We start from the raw sequence: 17,803 nt of genomic DNA, 5'->3' as shown, positions 1-17,803 counted from the left end.
CTGGCTACGGGCATGTCGCATCGGTAACGCCATGACGAGCCAAGCAGTGTCCGGCGTCCCCGGCGACGCGGGATCCCTCCAGATGGACGAGATAGCGCAATGCATACAGCTCGTTCCCGAGAAAACCATGCTGGAGATCAGCAAAGGACCGCTGGGCCGATTCATGCAGTCGTGTGATTACATAGAGTAAGTGCCCTGTGGTTTTGTTGTAAAAGTTCCACTATATCTCCGTCGGTGGACAATGAGCCCTAATTCCCTGGCAATAGAAAAGTGAGCTGCGTATGGCAAAGTCTGCTGAAGACATTTGCGACGGCATCCATCTCGCATGCTCATACCTCGGTGGCTTGCAACACGCTGAGTGCGTTCCTCGACGCAGCGCGGATCTCCAAGTGCGAGGGCACGAGACGGCTGGTGCTGTCCCGCGAGACTTGGCTATCGGTATTCCAGGTATTCTTGATTCGCTTCAAGGACGGCAAGCCCAAGCCGATGAAGCAGCTACTAGAGTCTTTGGTGACTCTTCTAAGCAAAAACTTGGCCGAAGATGACCGACAGTTCATCAAGTCGCGGGTGATCAATGCCACGATGCCCAGCATCGTACTGAACGAGCGTCGTTCTCAGCTCAAGGCGTGTCTCGTTACGCTGGAGATTCTGGTCCGCAAGAACGCCGTTTCGCCTATTGAGCTCATCACAATGGTTCAGAATTGGCTTCAGGAAAACGCAGGCCGATGGATTCCTCTCTTCCAAGAGGATTGTAAAGCTCTTTCGATAGATGTAAGCCAGTTTTCCGAACGGACCTCCAATGATGGATCGGACAGCCTGGGTTCGCAACGGACGGCTGCGGAGGTGTTCGTGCTGGCTCTAATGGCCCAGGCAAAAAGCTTCGAGCTGGCCGCGGGACCCGGAGACACAATGACAGCTTTCTTCCAGAAGCTGAAAACCTTGCCCCAAACCCGCTACTCGCGCGAGTATGTGCAAAGTTTGCTGTCAGTCTGGGTTGCCCCAGTTAGACATGTCATTCTGCAGAACATGCATCTCCTTGAGCCCATATCCTCTTACTTCCTACACCCTCTGTTCAGTATTGATCCGGCTGGCTTCAGACGCTTTTTAAACCAACTGCCGTTGGAGAACCTCTTGACTGGTGACATGCATGATGCCCCGGTTGACGAACTTTCTCTTCTCTTCGCGTCGTTGCAGATGGCCAAGAAGATTGGCTTGGTCCATGAAGATCGTAAGTGCCCATGCTTTGTTTATTCCGTCGAAACGACTTCTCCCTTACCATCGTCTAGATACTTCCCCCAAAGGCCCCGCTGCCAGGAATGGAGCACACGATGACGATTTGATTCTGAAGAGCGAAGTGATCGGGCAGTTTCTCTTCCACCGAGAGTTCAGCATCAGAATAGCTGCCTTGTCGCTTCTCATAACGGCCAATGCCACTACGAAACCATTCTCGTCTGCTACCATGAGGGCTATCTTGAAGGGACTTCCCTCTTTCCACGCCGAATCAGATGCCTATTCTCGAGGGGAAATACTGAGCATTATACGTAAATTGATCCCTCGCCTAAAAGGTGGTATCATGAGCAGTGAACAGAACTGGGCCGAGGTGATGGCTTCGGCAAACAAGAAGCAGCCCCCCAACTTTGCGCGCGATGATCCGGAAACTCGGGCCTGCTTGACCGAATACCTGGATTTCCTGAAGACAGACCTGCAGCCCACGGCATCCTACCCTCGTCATATCACGTCCTTGAAAACATTGATTCTCCTCTTGGAGTCTGGCCTGGATGCTCGTTTTGAAGGAAGCATCGTCAGCAAAAACGAAGGGAATTTCGCCAAATGGAGAATGAACATCGAAGTCTTCGAACCTAGTCTTTTGCGATTGCTGGTTGATTTGCTTCTCGATCCCTTTGAGGAAGTGCGAGCTAGGTCTCTCTCAATAGTGAATCTGTTCCCGCGCGATCTCTTACTCGGTGATGGCATTCAACCGGGTAGCAACGCCTCGGACAAGGCACAGCTGCTAAGCGCGTTGGTCACGGCAGAGCAAATGGCGAGCAGGACTAGCCGTGCGGATTATGCGGACACCGTTGCTCGTCTTTATCACATCCTGTTCTGTGCGGCGCAGCGGAATACTTCCGACACCTCGCAGTGGTGGGAAACAAAGATTGGCGTGGTTGATGCCATTCTGAAGAGACTAGAAGCCAAGCTTTCTGTTTCGGGGGCTATTGTGAAATACCACCTGCGTGATGCGCCACTCCACGGACACGTTTCCGCTCTCAGATATATTGTTGCAATGACGGATTTTCATGTTTTAATTTCCGACCCTGAATCGCCAAGTCACGAGAACTGGCGGTCTACGCACGCGAGGATTGTGTTTATCTGCGACAAGATTTGGAGCGAAGTCAAACCTGTGCTCTGCATCGATTCCCCAGAAGGACACAGTGATGAACCCGCCGAAGGGCTTTCTGTCGGACCGAAGGATATCCTGTCTTACTCCTGGCGTGCTCTGCGAGAATCGAGGTACCTATCTCCTCTATGATCTCGTGTCTCAATCCAACATTACTGACGCAGGCAGTCTCCTTCTCCATGCGACCCTAGCAAACTCCACATACGGCCCGCAGGGATTGTCGGGTTTGACCTATGAGGATTACGAGAAGATTGGGACAACCAGCTTTACGCAGCTTGCCGAACTCCGTCACAGAGGAGCCTTCTCGACCGTGTCTCAGACCTTCGCCACTTGTTGTTTGCGGTGCGGACAGTCTAGCAATTCAGAGATTTCCGACCTTCCGAACCGATGGTATCAGGTGAGTGGTTTCAGGTGGAGTATGAATGACCGCAGCGGGAGCTAATCTGCCGGAAATAGGATGCTAGGAAGATTATATTCGAGACAGCTTCCAAACTTACTCGCCGATCAGCCGGTTTACCAGCTCTGATCACTGGTATCGTTTCAGCACAACCGGGAGGGCTGCTCTTCCAAAAGGTCGTTGATGACCTTCACGAAATCTCTCATTTACCGGCTTCCCATGACAGTGACAAACAAGAGCTGGAACTACCTCAAGTACATGCCATGAATTGTCTAAAGGACATTTTTACGAACAACAAGTTCGGGGCTTTCACTGAGGCCTTCATTATGCCTGCATTAACCTTGTCCGCTGAACGAATTGGATCTCCCATGTATGTCACATCGCACCAAAAGTTCCATGTGACGAAACTGGACGCTGACTATAATTTAGATGGGCGCTTCGCAACTGCGGACTGATGCTCTTCCGGGCTTTACTGACGCGTATTTGCCGCACGGGAACTGGCTTAGGATTCGGTGGCAAATCTGGGTCGGAGCCTGGAGCTCGTGTTTCGTTCCAGAAGTACCCAGGCCTAATCCAGCTACTATCGACTCTCCTCACCGAGGAAGATACACGGAATATCGCCGAGCAGGATGACCATTCCGTTGTTACGGAGCGTGTGTTCCCAGCCTTGGAGCTCATTGCCGAGAAGGTGCCGAATGTTTACGATGTCGATGATAGCCTGATTCTTGGACTGGTCAAGACACAATTCAGTAGCCCTGTTTGGGGTATCAGGGAGCACGCTGCCCGGGTTTATGCATCGATTCTGAATCGCGCCGAAATCATCAAGGACATCAAGTCACTTGTTGATGCTGACGCGCAGTCGAAATCCCAGGACTTGCTCCACGGAAAGGCTCTTTGTGTGCAATATGCGCTACGTAGATTCGCCCTTGTCTCTAACTCACTCTGGAACGGTATGTTGACCTGTACTGAAGCTACAACACATTCTATTGACACAGACATAGAACACGTGGATGAGTTATCATCTTTTATTAAGCACTTATTTGCTGTGCTTTTCCCGCTGGCCGATTCGCCCTTTGTTGCCACTGCTTTGGTGGAGGCCCTGACCGAGTCTGTGGTGAAAAGCTTCGAAGTTGGAGCTGAAAGTAAGAAATACCCCATCTGATAGCTAATCTCTGGCTAAGAACCCGTTCTAGAAACCTTCTTTGCCACCCTAAACGATATTTTTGACACACACTCGCTCTATGATGTCTTGGATTTCATTTTCGATTCTTCGCATCCGTCGTGGAAATCGTTGAGCACTACGCGCGCAGCCTCTCTCCTAAGAAGAGCGCTAGCATGGGCCGCGGTTCTGCGGATGCTTGGCACAGATCAGTCCAACGAGGAGTTGGAGGCATTCATTTTGAAGGTTTCCTGTTTTGATGCCAATGTCGGCGCCTGGCTTCTTGAACAGCTGCAGGAAACATTTGGCCAAAATGCTGGAAACCGCAACACCCTTCTTCGCCTCTACTCAGTCGTCATATTAGGGGCCTACCCCGAGGATGTCAAGTCATCGGCGATTGACAGCTTAGCATCTTGCCTAGAGAGTGTCCTCGATTTCGGCCTCGATAATATAGGAGGGGTTGTACTTCCGTGGGAAGCTTTAGACAGGCAAATCAACCCTGGTCCAGCGGCACCCATTTGGAACCGGGTTCGATCCGATGCGGAACTGCGTCTTCAGGGATGCCTCTTGGCCGCCAAGGTTCTTGCAAACCAATGCCAGAATTTACAGGAGGACGTCACTAGGTGGGCCATCAAACTTCGATTTGCGATGCAGGAGGAAACGGTAAGCCTCTATAACCGTCCATGTAGGATTCTATGCTCTATGTATGCTTTCGCTAACGACACTGAAGGAATTCACGACCCGCCATGCTGCGGTTGCCTCCCTCACCGCATTTGGGCGCGTGCTCCGTTCCCCAGGCAAGGCCCCTGTGGCAGAGACATTCTTCCTAGAACCATATTTGATTCTATATGACATGCTGAATGACGATGACGAGGAACTGCGCGACCTTGCCGCCTTAACCGCCTCATGGGTGCTCTCGTATTCCCCCGTCACATCGTTCAAGGCTGTCACACTCTCCCCCTTCAATGCTAGTCAACTTCTTTCTGAATTCATTGTCGATAATTACGCTGGGTCACATCTCCTCTGCAGCCGGATGATCCGGTACACCACAGGCCAGGAGTCCCGAATCGGCGGATCGACCGAAAGGAAACGCCTGGCTCCAGTTTCAGACTTGGTTTCTGAGTACATGAAAGAAAGTACCACCCTCTTCGAGGAAGAGAAACAGAACCTCTTCATCGACGAGGTCCGCGAAGTTAACCGATGGTCTGGGCAGCTGCTTAAACTAGCAGCAAGCTCGTACGATGCCCGCTTGACCGGGTCTGTCTGTCAATGGGTTTCCGACGGACTATCGTACCTCATCGAGCTGGTGGTGGATGGTTCTGGGTCGGGCAAGGATGGATTTCTCGGCTGGACCACAAAACCCGAAACGTTTACTTTGGGTGTCCGTCTGATCGAGCTCGCAGCCGTGATGGCATCGCCCGGGTTCCCTGCCTCTAAGAGCCTTGGTGGCGACGGGCAGACATTGAAGGAGAAGTTACAGCTGCTCTACATGCACGGTAAAGCAGTGTCATTGCATGTTGACTGGCTTTCCAGGATTCAGCGGGCAGTAGACGCTTCATGATATCTTATGATGATTGGATTAGATAAAAGTTATAGACAAAGACTTTCTTTCCTGTCGGCCCTTGTTCGGTCGTTCTGTTAATGATTACTTGCGTGGCTCTCAGCAGGAGGGCATGGCACATTCAATTCACCTACACAAATTGTCGGTGCCATTGGCCCCTCCATTCACTTCAACCCCCCGTACCCCTATCCCTTAGCTATTCTACTGTCTCTTTGCCATCCTGCTTGCATTCCTCGACAAGCCCAGAGCAGCAACACTTACAGACTCAAAAGGTTCCCTTCCCCAGCCAATCTAAGAAAGCACCCCCGCCCCTTGCGAACAGTCCACTCACGTTCCCACTAGGTTCCATCCAGCCGTCTCCGATGAACAGCAACATCGTCATTGCCATCGTCGTTCTCGTGGCCCTGTTAGGCTGTGGCTGTGGTTGGCTTTACTCACTTCGCTGGCGGTCCGAAGTTCGCGAACGGCTATTCGAATCGAGTGCCACGGTGAGAATACGGAGACTGGAGCGTGGAGCAACGCAACCACGCCGGGCAACAGAGGAAAGGTCTCGAGGACAGCCACCCCCCTCTCGACCTCCCAAGGCTAAGGGCGGTCCGAAGAACAAGGACAAGAAGGCCAAGGGTGGGAGTGGAAAGAAACAGCCGCCGCCGAAACCAAAGCAACGCTCACAGCAACAGGAGTCACAACCGCAAGGATGGTCTTCAGACAATCAGCAGCATGAGCAGGAGAACACAGATACGGACAACCAGAATCAAGCTCAAGACCAGGGTTCCTCCACACTGGAATGGGGTAGCTCGGATGGCGCCGTGCAGCCCGAAACCAATCAGTCTACGTCTACCACTACAGTGACTACTGCTGCTGATGGCCAGGACTGGGGAGGTGTGGACAATGCGGCTGCTGAATCGTCTGGACAAGCAAGTGGTAGCGAGAACGAATGGCAAGCCGAAGGAGGAGACTCGACGGACCAGCCGGCGGGCTCAACGTCGGGATGGTCGGCGGAAGGAAACAGCAGCTCGGCGCAAGGCGATCGGAGATCCAATGCGAGTGGAGGAAACAGTGAGATTGAAGCGAAGGGATGGGACGCGGAAGGAAAACGGAATGATGATCATCCGGAGCAGAGGCCAGACTCGGCGTGGTGAGGAGGTTGTAACGACGGTAGTTTCGTATAGTCGGTGACTTGCGAAGTATGAAAAGTGCTGCCTGAGGAATCAAGACGATGCGCAAGTGGTCGCTCCGGCCCGCCGCAGTCAGTGACGTCTCTTTCTTTCCCCCCCGCGAATCTCCAGGCCGCCGCCTTTCCTCCTTCTGCTTATTGTTTCTCCCCCCAGCCTCGCTTCTCTCCTTCTCCCTTTCGCCGCGTCGCATCGTTAGTGCTTCCTACTTCAATTTTCTAGCTGGTCCTTCCTTCCACTATTTCCTTCCCCCACCGGCTCCTACTCCATTGAGCTTTCCGCGGTTCCTGGGATTGTAGCCTGCCTGGACCCAGCCTCTCGGCCAACCATGTGGAACGACGAGGATAACAACCCCTACGGCGCATTCGACGAGCAGGCCCATCTGTCAGAATCCCTCCATTCCGCCACGCTTGCCTCCCGTAAGATTGGCTCCCCATTGCGTCCTTGGCCCATAAGAGTCCCTGCTTGCTCATTGTCTGACCACCGCAGCTCTTTACGACCGCGACTACACCCCTCCGTCGCCTTCCAGCCGATCGTCCACCCAGGACCCGCCGGATTACTTGGAGCGACAACGCGATTTCAGCGACGACGATGACAACGACGGAACTTACGGGACCCAGCAACCGGGACAGGGTTACCTCCGCAAGAGCGTGTACGATAGCCGCATAGAGCAGATTTTGTATGAGAATCCGGAGATGCCGATCCTCATCACGGACGCCGGGAAGAACAACGAGAGCGGCGGGGGCTACATAGTGTACACCATACGGACTGGAGTATGCAGATCATCAACTCCAGGCGCCTCGAACCATTCAGACTGACAGATGAATCCCAGGATTTGGAAGTGCGTCGGAGGTACTCGGAATTCGCTTCGCTGCGCCAGACCCTGGTGAACCTCCATCCCACCCTCGTTGTCCCGCCCATTCCCGAGAAACACACCATGGCCGATTATGCTGCGAAGCCCACCAAAGCCAAAGAAGATACGGCCATCATAGAGCTCCGGAAGCGAATGCTGGCCGTCTTCTTGAACCGGTGTCGTACGATGAAGGAAATCCGAGAGGACGGGGTGTGGTGGAGGTTTTTGGATCCCAATGTTAGCTGGGTATGTATAACGTCCGCCACGGGAGGTTGCTTCTGGCCTCCCTCGTCCCCCTCCGTGCTAACACTCCACACCAGAATGAGGTCCTTAATTCCCACCCTGCTTCCTCCGTGCCTAAGAACAATCTCAAAGCTCCGCCACTCGATCCTGCCAACCCTACAGCCGCACACGCCTGGCTACCTGTCCCTTCCGCCTCCTCGAAACTCAAGAATGCGTCCGGTGCGGCGCCGACGGCCACCTCCCCAACCACAGAGGCACCCGGTCCCGACGTTCTGGGTCGCTTCCCGCCCGAATCGCGCAAGTTGAGCGAGAAGGATCTTGACCCCTATTTTGTCAACTTTGAAGCCTCCACCCGGGAGCTGGAGTTACTTCTTCAAGGAAACATTGAGAAGGTGAACCGACGGACTTTGGCGCATCTCTCTTCCTTATCTGCGGATCTGATGGAGCTGGGAGCCCGGTACAATGGATTTTCGTTGTCTGAACAATCACCCACCGTCGCCGCAGCCATTGAGCGCGTTGGCCAGGCGGCGGACACGTCCTACATTGAGACAGAGGAGCTGTCCAGCTCGTTGGGCGCAAACTTTGCGGAACCCATGAGGGAAAGTGCCCAGTTTGCCAGCGTCGTCCGCAGCGTCTTGCGATACCGAGTTCTGAAGCGGGTACAGGAGGAGATGACCCGAGACGAGTTGGTGAAAAAGAGAACCCTTCTTGACTCTCTGGAGAGAAGTGAGATGGAAGCAAAGCGCATCGAGCAATATCTTAACCGTTCAACCCCCCACGGCGCAGGGACCAAGCCTCAGCGATCCCTGTCGACCTCGTCGGCCACCAGCGCCCCCGGTACCCATGATGGTGAAGCCCAGCCTAGTGGACCGGAGGATACTGCCGCCATCGATTCGGACTTCCCCCCAACGCACGGCGAGTCAATCGGCTCTCACCAGCCCCCTGCCCCGGTGTCCCCCTCGCGGAAACCCGAAGCTGGACAGTCCACTCCGGCCCACCGCAAAACTTCCAGCGGAACCTTCATGAGCAACAAGCTCTTTGGTCGCATCAGTCACGCCGTCCATGGCTTTGTCGACGTGGACCCGGAGCGGACCCGACGCGATCAAATCGGAAAGACCAGGGAGAGCCTAATTCAGGTATTTATCCCATCCCTCCCATTCCGTTACACCTCAACTAAGCTAACATGACTCGATTTGCAGTTGGAAGAAGCATTGAAGGTGTCCGAGAATGACGTCAAAGACGCAAGCACGGGGGTCTTGCATGACTTAAAGCGTTTTCAGAAGGACAAGGAGACAGATCTACGACGATATATGGTACGTTATGTGGCTCGATCGAGATTTCCCCTCAGCAAGACTGACCGGCTTTTCTAGGTTGCCTACGCGCGCTGTCACCTTGACTGGGCGAGGAAAAATCTCGAAACATGGACGGAGGCCAAAGACGAGGTTGACAAGATTGTCGTTCGGTAATTAACACGGTGTTTTAATATGTGCTTCAGCTAGTGCAGTTTTTCCTTCCACTCGTTCTCCCTTTCTAGAGACGTGGAGATCGAGAACGCTGGGCGTTGGTAGGCAGGATCTTCATCAATATTTCATCATCACGGGCTGTTTTCACTATCAGATTTCAATGGCAGTAAGTAGCTCATGAATTGAATCATCGTTAATGCATGTCGGTGTCTTTTAGCACATGCTTTGTAGTACCTTATGGAGATTCTTCTCGAAGAGCGCTATAGGTGCTATTAAAGGGATGAAAATCCAATCCATGTATTAGATACGCGTTGAAGCGTTCATGATTATGTAGGTAGATACATAATTTCAATCCGTGACGCCGAAACCTTTTCCCCATCCCAACGAAGACAGACAGACGCTGAAGAAACCCTAAATTAACCCCGAGATGATACCCCTTTTCCGCAAAACAAGAAAAACTTGACGAGGCCGGTAAAGGATTTTCGTGCCCATCGGGGTATAAAAGAAATAAAAAGGAAGAAAGAAAAAAGAGCACAAGGATCTCCGCAGAAGATCTGTCACATATGGTCATGAAAAGAGAAGAAAAATTAGGAAAGAAAAGAAACAGCCCCTAGCTTTGGAAACTGTACATGCGGACTTCGCAGTCCTCGCTGCCGGTCGCAAAGCGGCTGTCACCCAGGCCGATGCAGGTAACAGGGCCGGAGTGGCCGGTGAACGTGCGCTCGCATTTGCCCGTTCGCGGGTCCCAGATCTTGACCATACGATCCTCAGCCCCGGATACGATCCGGAGAGTGTCGGCACCCAGTGCCCACACGCCCTCCAGATGGCCGAAGAAGGTGCGCAGGCAACGGCCCGTGGTGGTCTCCCACAGGCGAATGGTCGAATCCAAGGCACTGGTGACCATGTAGCGAGGTGGCGTGGGACGTCCGTTGTCGAAAGAAGGTCCAAAGGGGGAGAATTGGAAGTTGTGGGTGTTCGACTCCAGGCCCAGAGTCGCCTGCAGGGAGGCGGGCTCCATATCGCCCGAGACCGTGCTGAGATTGTCGTTCTCACATTCGGCGTCGTGATCCTCGAACTCGAACTCGCGGGGCAAAGGAACCACCTGCTGAACTTGTCCCACATGACCGTGGAAAGTTCTGATACACGTTTTGGTGTCCAGGTCCCACAGTCGAACGGTGCAGTCGTCCGATGCCGAGAACACGGTTCGAGAGGTAGTATCGACTCGGACGGCATTGACCCAATCGGTGTGTCCGCGCAGCAGGCAAGTAGACTTGTCTTCAAAGTTCCAGATCTTCACCGTTTTGTCGACGGAGGCAGAAGCGAGGATTGTGGAATCAAAGTGGAGACCAATGACGCCGCCTCGATGGCCGGTGTAGGTGGAGATACATTCGCCCGTTCGCCAATTCCAGATTTTCAAGCTGCGGTCCATACTGCCGCTGATCAATTTCGTGTCGTCGAACTGAAGGCACCGAATTCCGGATTCATGGCCGTACAGAGTGCGCAACTCCTCCCCGGTCTCGGTATCCCAGATCTTGATGGTGGCATCGTAGGATCCGGTCGCCAAGATGTTGTCCTCGAACTGCAGGCACATGACACCGTTGGTGTGTCCTTTGAAGGTCTTGATGGAGCAGCGTCCGTATTTCCAGTTCGTGCCCACCTTGAACCGATCCTTGTAGACTTCCTTCCACGGTCGGTATCGGGTCTTGAAGTAATCCTCGTCGGTTTCGGATCGGGTCACCAACGACGAGCATTGCCGCTTCGCCGCCGTGTCGTCTTCGTCGTCGCTCGAGTCGATCTTTCGCTTGGCCGAGCCCGTATCCTCGGTGACAGTGCACTGACTGCTGGCATCGTCGGCAGGAGATGAAATTGCGGGGGGGCCGTTGATGTCCCACGTTGTCGCACGTAGTTCGATCTCGCGTTTCGATTCCCGCAAACGCTTGCGGTCCAGCAGAGGCAGACCCCAGCCACATTTCTTGCATTTGCGGTGGATATGCTGCTCGCACATGCGATGCCAGACCACGTCGTCGTCGGCGAGAGCGCGCCAGCGCCGTGACACCTGAGCGGCCTTGCAGAGCGACGTAGTGTCGAGGTAGCAGAGGATCTTGAAAGAGACCTCAGGCGGCAAGGCGGTGAGAAAGTCAATTCGAATTAGATCGCGCACCGTCGCCGACACGAAGGAGAGTTGGGGGAAGCAGCACTGAGACATGATGCCCTGCAGAATCAGTTTCCGGTGCTTGGCCGGAGCGGCCGAGAAGAGCGACCAGACATGAGCAATGCCCTGCTGATCACTCTGGGGGAGCGTTTCGAGTTCCTGCCCAGAGTCAGCTCGCTGGAACAGACAGCAGAATGGGAAGGAGGGGGCCGGGCGTGGGATTCACTAGACTCACCCGTTGTAACTTGTCCATTGACGGCTCGTCCGCTTGGCGTCGGCACTTGAGGTCTGGTCGGTGGCGATAGCAGTACTTGGAGTTGGCGCTGCTGATATCAACGGGTTGGACGATTCGCGAGCCTAGAGGGGCGTATTGTTCGGGAATGTGTCGCGCCAGGAACGGGGCAACATTTTCGTCCGCAAGCTTTGCGGGAGTCGAGGTAGCACCGGCGTAACTGTGGGGCCCATGCTGAGCAGAGTCGCAGTCCGCATCACAGTCGTCCGCGCTGTCGGATCCGCCGCCGAAGATGGACTGGAACGAGGTCTGACGGAGGACCATCTGGCTCTGATCCCGGGCTGAACTCTGGTCGGGGGTGGTCTGCAGTGAGGCGTGCTCTTTCTGCGCCGATGCTGGCTCGTTATCAAGTCGCATATCCGCGGGACTCAAGTGCCCACCATCCACATGCCACTCGGGCCGAGTTTTGAGGGGAAGAAAGGCGAGATCGCGAATGTTGGGACTTTATCGTATGAATCTAGAGCCGAGCGACGTTCGAGCTTGGGTGAATGATCGGGTTCAGGCTGAAGAGAGAGAGGCGGAGAGGGGAGGGGAGAGAGAAGCGGGAGGAGAACAGTGGCGGGCGCGCGCGAGAGAGAGAGAGAGAGGTAGAGAGAGACTTGGGGACCGCGCGGGAGAGGAGAGGAGAAGTAACAGAAGAGGGAGACTGGACCAGCCAAGAGTCACGAGGGGAGACCGAGGGATATAAAAACTAGCATGGATTAGAGAGGACCGAGAAAACTTCCATTTGCGATCGAATTATAATTCTAAAGATAATGCAAAAGGGAGTAAATCGAGTCAATCACGCAAGCGCGGCCATCACGTGCGAGCGATGGCGCCATAGCCGCCGCCCGTCGCATCAGCCTGAGGCAGCCGTCGCCATCGCCCCTGGCAATTGCGGATCCTCCCCGGACTTCCATCTCCCCTAGTCCTCCTAGACCTAGTCCTCCTGGTCCTAGTACTTACTAGTCCCTAGATGAGGTGATCACTGATGAATGCCAAGTCCCCACCGCCTTCTCCCCGTCCATCTCACCTCATTTCCCTGCCTGCACTCGCCTTCCTTCAGCTCTCCTCTCCCAACATTCTGCTAGACCCCGATTCCTCAATTCTGGATCCTGGAAAGGACTCGTCATTTCTCAGTACATACATGAAACCCTTTCTTTGTCATCATTCCTCCCCCAACCTAATGACGAAATTTCCCTGCTAAACTTGCTCACGTTCACCCCCGCAGCACTCCTCCCTCCGTCGAACCTCAGTGAATGTACACAAGGGAAGTCGGCTGCTGCGCATGCTATACCCCCCAGTCAGGATGAACCGAAGGCCTTGAAACAAGAGAATCGCGACGGACCCTTGTCTCGAACCCTTGAAAGATCTAGTTACCCTCCCCGGCTCCCTCGTCGAAACTCACCGCTACTCCGTACATTCTCCCCGCTGCCTAGTACCGTCGATCCGACGGTTGAGACCCGTTGGAACTCCATTTCGAGACACCTTTCCTCGATGCTCGCCTCTTATGGGGTGATTCTAAACTCATATTACGCACCTCGCACGCCAATTCAGTCGGATTCCGCATCCCCCCCATTGGTGGCTCCGCTGAAAGGACTAAGGTAGACGTCCGACGGCGCCGTCGGTCATCATTGGGCGCTTAGATCTCCCCGAGACAGCAATCTCCTAGATCCAATCGCCCGGTTACGCTCGGATGCAACCTCACTCGTGAAAGCCAAAGATCCTAAAATTGTGTCCGCCATGTCTCTTTCCGAGTCGTCGTCCGTGTCGGGCAGTGCTCCTGCTGCCCCTGGTCCAGACCCATCCGATGACCGGGACGCGTCAATGCCCCGGCTGGAGACCCTTATCTCGCATCTAGTCGCGGCCAAGCGGTCGCTATCGTCAATTAATCATGTATGGCGTGCCAATGAGATTGTCACGGCTGCTCGCTCCACGCTGGAGGAGAGCGTGGTGGTCTCGGCTCGCACTGGTTTTCTTCGTCGTGGCCTGAATAATCAGCTGCGGCTGCTCTACAATGTTCGCACAGAAGTGGAGGAAGTGTCTCTTCGAGGCCGCTCGGAATTTGCCGGCGTGCTAAAGAGTCTCGACACGGCCGATGCGCGGCTCCGAAAGACGCTGGATCTGTTGCGAGATACCATTGTCCATGCCTCCTTTCGCCCGCAGGATGAAGAGCCTAAGAGCCTGCATGACTTTGTGGAGGAGCGAGGCGTAGAGGAGCTCCATGCGGCTCTCAAACACGCGATTGACCGAACCAGCGCCGCGCAAGGAGAGCTTGATTCCTCCAACGCGTCCTTTGACGAGGAACTCGGTTCAATCAAGGAAGCGCTGGGAAATTACCGTGCGGCTACCAAACTAGCTTCGTCGAGATCCTCTGCCTCCTCCTCGTCCACGTCTGCTTCCAACTCCAGCCTGCCCTCTCTGTCTTCTATGCCATCCATGCTGCATTCCCTGGAGATGCACGCGCAGGAAATGGCCAATTTGTTGGAGTCATTGGTCCGTCATTTTGATCTCTGCGTGACGGCGGTCAAACACACCGAAGGCGGGGGCGCCGCCGCGCGTTCGATCACCGGCGACATGCCCGCCGGCATGCATGTCAGCGGCCGGGGTCCCAACATCGAGGAAGGCATCAATGCCAACCTGAATGCCCCTCTTGACCCCCTGAGTGACTTCGAGTACCAAGAAATGGTGAACGTCCTGATCAAAGATGCGGCCGAGGCGGAAGACGTGGTAATGGAGATTCACGACCGCATCGCAGAGATGGAGTCTGTCCTGGAACATGTGACAACCCAGCGCGACACTTTCCTGTCCGTCTACAATGCCACCACCAGCGTGTTCAATCACATCTCCTCACTCGCTTCGGCCCGGTTGCCCGGCTACATCGCCCAGGCCCACAATTTCACCCGCGTATGGAGTGAGGAGCACGAGCGTATTGAAGTTGGTTTGCTAGAGCTATCTGATCTCAATTCCTTGTACGATGGCTTCCTCGATGCTTACGACGGTCTAATCCTAGAAGTGTCTCGCCGGAGACACGTGCGACAACGTGTCGAGAAAGTGTTGCGCGATTGCAGGCACAAGTTGGATCAACTCTACGAAGAAGATGTCAATGCCCGCGAGACTTTCCGTGTTGAACAGGGTGACTATCTACCTTCTGATATCTGGCCGGGCATCGGCCGTGAGCCAATGCGAATCGAATTCCAGCGCATATCCGGGGGTAACCTCAAAGGTATCGCTGCCCAGCCGGATGACCAGCAGGAACTGCCGACACCCGAATTTGATGAATCAAAACAGCCGGCGCCGGTGAGTCAAGCCACTGGCGACGGAGAAATCATTCCTGAACTGCCCAAGGATGTCGTCGAACAAACTTTAGCTCGAGTCAGAGCCAAAATGAGACTGGCACCCTAAAGCTTACTTTACGCATGCTCACGACGGTCTCTGCAGCTGCCTTTACATATATACCAATTCCGTATCTCTTTGGAATCTTTGTTTGAGCTTATTTGTTATTTCGGCTCTATCCTACTGCTAGGCAGGCTGTCCACGTGATGCTGGGTCATCGCGATCTGTCAATTTCCATATCTTACGGCCTAGATGATGAACTTGAAGCAAGGATAAATCCTGAACCGACGTCCAGACCATCTTTTTAGCCAGCCAAGGCGTACCTTGCACAGATGTAAGCACTGACACGTATAAATGCAAGGTGTCTTTCTTCGCTAATAAATGTCTGGGATGAGGATCAAAGAGAGCTCTGATAGGCACCTCGTTACTACATACTTGACTAGTGTTCAAATATATTTCTTTCGTCGGCACTTTTCCGTATATTAGATTTCTCTACATTTTTGAGGTACCTCTTCGCCTTAATTTGTTGTGGGTTATTTCGGTTATTATTCGGTCTTTTAGAGACTTAAAAGGAAAGTACGTAGATATCTGTTGGTTCTTTCTTCAATTACGTTTTCTTGTTATTCTCGGTCTTAGTTATTACTATTGATTTTTTTTTTTTTTTTTTTTTTTTTTTTTTTTTTTTTTACTTCTAACAATTCACTTCTACGAACTCTAGTTGAGTGGCGACTTATAATAAATACTGACGGGTTGTGTTTGTTAAATCGAATTTGATCCTTCGGTTGTCTCTCTATATATATCTCTATGTCAAGTCATGTACCCAATCATTTCTTGCCCATCAGATAATTCAATCGTGAATCTCATAAAATCATATGTAGTCAAAACTTTTTGAAACCCCCTTTGCCCATGGAAAAAGAAAAGATAAGAAAACCGTTCTCCATCTCCCTGTTCACTCGCCAGGCTGGAACCTGAGAATGCGTTTATTTCTTCTTCCTCGAGGAGCTCGAAACCAGGCGCTTCTTCATATGCTTCGGCATTTTATTGGCTCGCTTCTCGCGTTTCTCCTCCTTGACCTTCTGTTTGTGATCGCGTTTCTCATCCTTATCCTCGAACCGTCGTCCCCGCGGAGCCTTCTGCTCAAACGGGTCTCTCTCCTCGTCATGGTCGTCCTCGGAGTTGGAGCCATCAACAGAAATGCCACCACTGGCGTCAGAATCGGCCTCGCTGTCATGCTTGTCCGCAGCAGAAGTAGCCGCCTTCTCGTCTGCAAGAAGATCTCGGTATACCAGGTCGGAACCCTCACCCGCGTGGACCTTCGCGGCATCGCGCTCAAAGTCATACACCTGTTCCAACGTCTGGGGAATATATTGTTGGCGGAAAACAGCGGTGTCTACTTCGCGTTCTGCAGCGGTTTGTTGCTCGTCGTCCTGCGTCTCAGCTTGTGTGTACAGCTTCTCAACAGCGTCGAGCAAAGGCTCGCGCGGCTCCAGCGTGGTAGGGCCGGTGGCGGAGATGATGAACTCGAAAATGGTTCGTTCGGGAAGGACATTGACACTCTTGCGACGGAAGAAATCGTTGACGTTCTTGATGTCCATACGCAGGAACTCCAAACTGCGAGGGTGGTCGTGCTCTACACTCTGACTGACGTCGATAATGTGCAGTTTGTTCTTGTGGTAAAGCATATTGTACTCACTCAGATCGGCATGAACCAGTCGGCAGGTCTGGTACATCACACGCATGTAGCTGAGCAGTTCCACGTAGACCTCCCGCCACTTGCTCTCCGGGTTGGGTACGTCGAACTCGACATCCTTTAGTCGGGGTGCGGCAACACCCTTGGAGTTTCCAAGGAAACCCATCACGAGGACGTGAAGTCGGAGTTGGATGGGTTCCGGGCAAGGAATCCCGGCGGAGTAGATTCTGCGCAGGTTACGCATTTCCTTTTCGGCCCACAGCTTCACCATTGCTCGGTTGTTGCTCTTGCTATAGCCCGATCTGAATCGGAACTCTCCGGTCACATACTTGTCTCGGTCCTTGAAGACCAGAATGCTCGTCTTATAGACCTTGATGGCACGGTGTAGAGGCGCGGCGTCGTCGTCATCGGGGAAGAGTAGCGAGTAGTATACGTTGGCTTCCTTGCCGGTGGACAAGCATCCGTGGATCTCCGACACAACATTGCGGTTGATCATCTGGAGCAGGATCATTCGCGTGCGCGGGTCAAGCACCTGCTCCGAGGTCGCTCGGTCGGCCTTGTCAGCACCACGCTCGCCACGAACCGCCAGTCCTGATTGCACATCATCCAGCTTGATCTTGTTTGCATGGCGCGTCAACGTTTTCATCTCATCATCCACCGACGCATGGGTGTTGACGGTCGGCTTCTGCGAGTTCGTCTTCGGGTACGTCCATTTCGGCGCGTTAGGGTCGGCGGAGACTTCGTTGAGCTTGCGCTGGCGGTTGTAGGCTTTCGTCAGATCGGCCGGGTTTGCTGCGGCAAATTCTTCATCGTCCACCTCTTCTTCGAAGATGTCATCGTAGTATTCGTCGTTATCCTCTTCATTGTCGTCCTGCGCCGAAGGATCTTGCCCCGCCATAGTGGGGGTCGTGCCATCAGCGTTCAGATACCCTTGGTTAGGCACGTACGTGTGAGAGGGGGCCAAGCCATCTGCCAGACCCGAAGCCTGGTTGGGATCGGAGGAGGCCATTGTCAGCTCAGGGAACGGCAAACAGGAATGATGCTTGTCGCAAGAGGGGGCTGACAGGAGGGCAAAGGAGGAAGAAAAACGAGATACATTTTTCCG

General features: G+C 53.6%; 5 protein-coding genes across 5 annotated transcripts; 3 read left to right on the top strand and 2 right to left on the bottom strand.

The window, feature by feature from the left end:
• Nucleotides 1-31: 31 nt before the first annotated feature.
• LDX57_005027 (uncharacterized protein) lies at nt 32-6,843 on the top strand (the record flags this gene model as incomplete). Its single annotated transcript, XM_046086706.1, has 10 exons — nt 32-186; nt 267-1,228; nt 1,287-2,511; nt 2,567-2,795; nt 2,855-3,165; nt 3,225-3,745; nt 3,797-3,937; nt 3,989-4,617; nt 4,685-5,450; nt 5,858-6,843. The coding sequence occupies 10 exons, from the start codon at nt 32-34 to the stop codon at nt 6,655-6,657; spliced, it is 5,739 nt and encodes a 1,912-aa protein (XP_045942671.1). The 3' UTR covers nt 6,658-6,843.
• Nucleotides 6,844-7,018: 175 nt separating this feature from the next.
• On the top strand, nt 7,019-9,252 carry ATG20 (PX and BAR domain-containing protein; the record flags this gene model as incomplete). Its single annotated transcript, XM_046086705.1, has 6 exons — nt 7,019-7,109; nt 7,180-7,463; nt 7,523-7,789; nt 7,864-8,922; nt 8,986-9,099; nt 9,157-9,252. 6 exons carry the CDS (start codon nt 7,019-7,021, stop codon nt 9,250-9,252), a joined length of 1,911 nt encoding a protein of 636 aa, XP_045942670.1.
• Nucleotides 9,253-9,859: 607 nt separating this feature from the next.
• Nucleotides 9,860-12,050, bottom strand: LDX57_005025 (F-box/WD repeat-containing protein; the record flags this gene model as incomplete). The annotated part of the gene is made up of 2 exons (XM_046086704.1): nt 9,860-11,560; nt 11,637-12,050. The coding sequence occupies 2 exons, from the start codon at nt 12,048-12,050 to the stop codon at nt 9,860-9,862; spliced, it is 2,115 nt and encodes a 704-aa protein (XP_045942669.1).
• A 1,365-nt stretch (nt 12,051-13,415) lies between these two features.
• On the top strand, nt 13,416-15,077 carry atg17 (autophagy-related protein 17; the record flags this gene model as incomplete). Its single annotated transcript, XM_046086703.1, has 1 exon — nt 13,416-15,077. The coding sequence occupies one exon, from the start codon at nt 13,416-13,418 to the stop codon at nt 15,075-15,077; it is 1,662 nt and encodes a 553-aa protein (XP_045942668.1).
• A 911-nt stretch (nt 15,078-15,988) lies between these two features.
• rio1 (serine/threonine-protein kinase RIO1) lies at nt 15,989-17,707 on the bottom strand (the record flags this gene model as incomplete). Its single annotated transcript, XM_046086702.1, has 1 exon — nt 15,989-17,707. The coding sequence occupies one exon, from the start codon at nt 17,705-17,707 to the stop codon at nt 15,989-15,991; it is 1,719 nt and encodes a 572-aa protein (XP_045942667.1).
• Between the last annotated feature and the right edge of the window lie 96 nt (nt 17,708-17,803).

Source organism: Aspergillus melleus (assembly GCF_016097325.1).
Source record: "Aspergillus melleus strain CBS 546.65 chromosome Unknown contig3, whole genome shotgun sequence".
In the NCBI taxonomy this organism is placed as follows: Eukaryota; Fungi; Ascomycota; class Eurotiomycetes; order Eurotiales; family Aspergillaceae; genus Aspergillus; species Aspergillus melleus.
The sequence above is the reverse complement of the archived record's forward strand: the minus strand, read 5'-3'. Positions and strand labels throughout refer to the sequence as shown.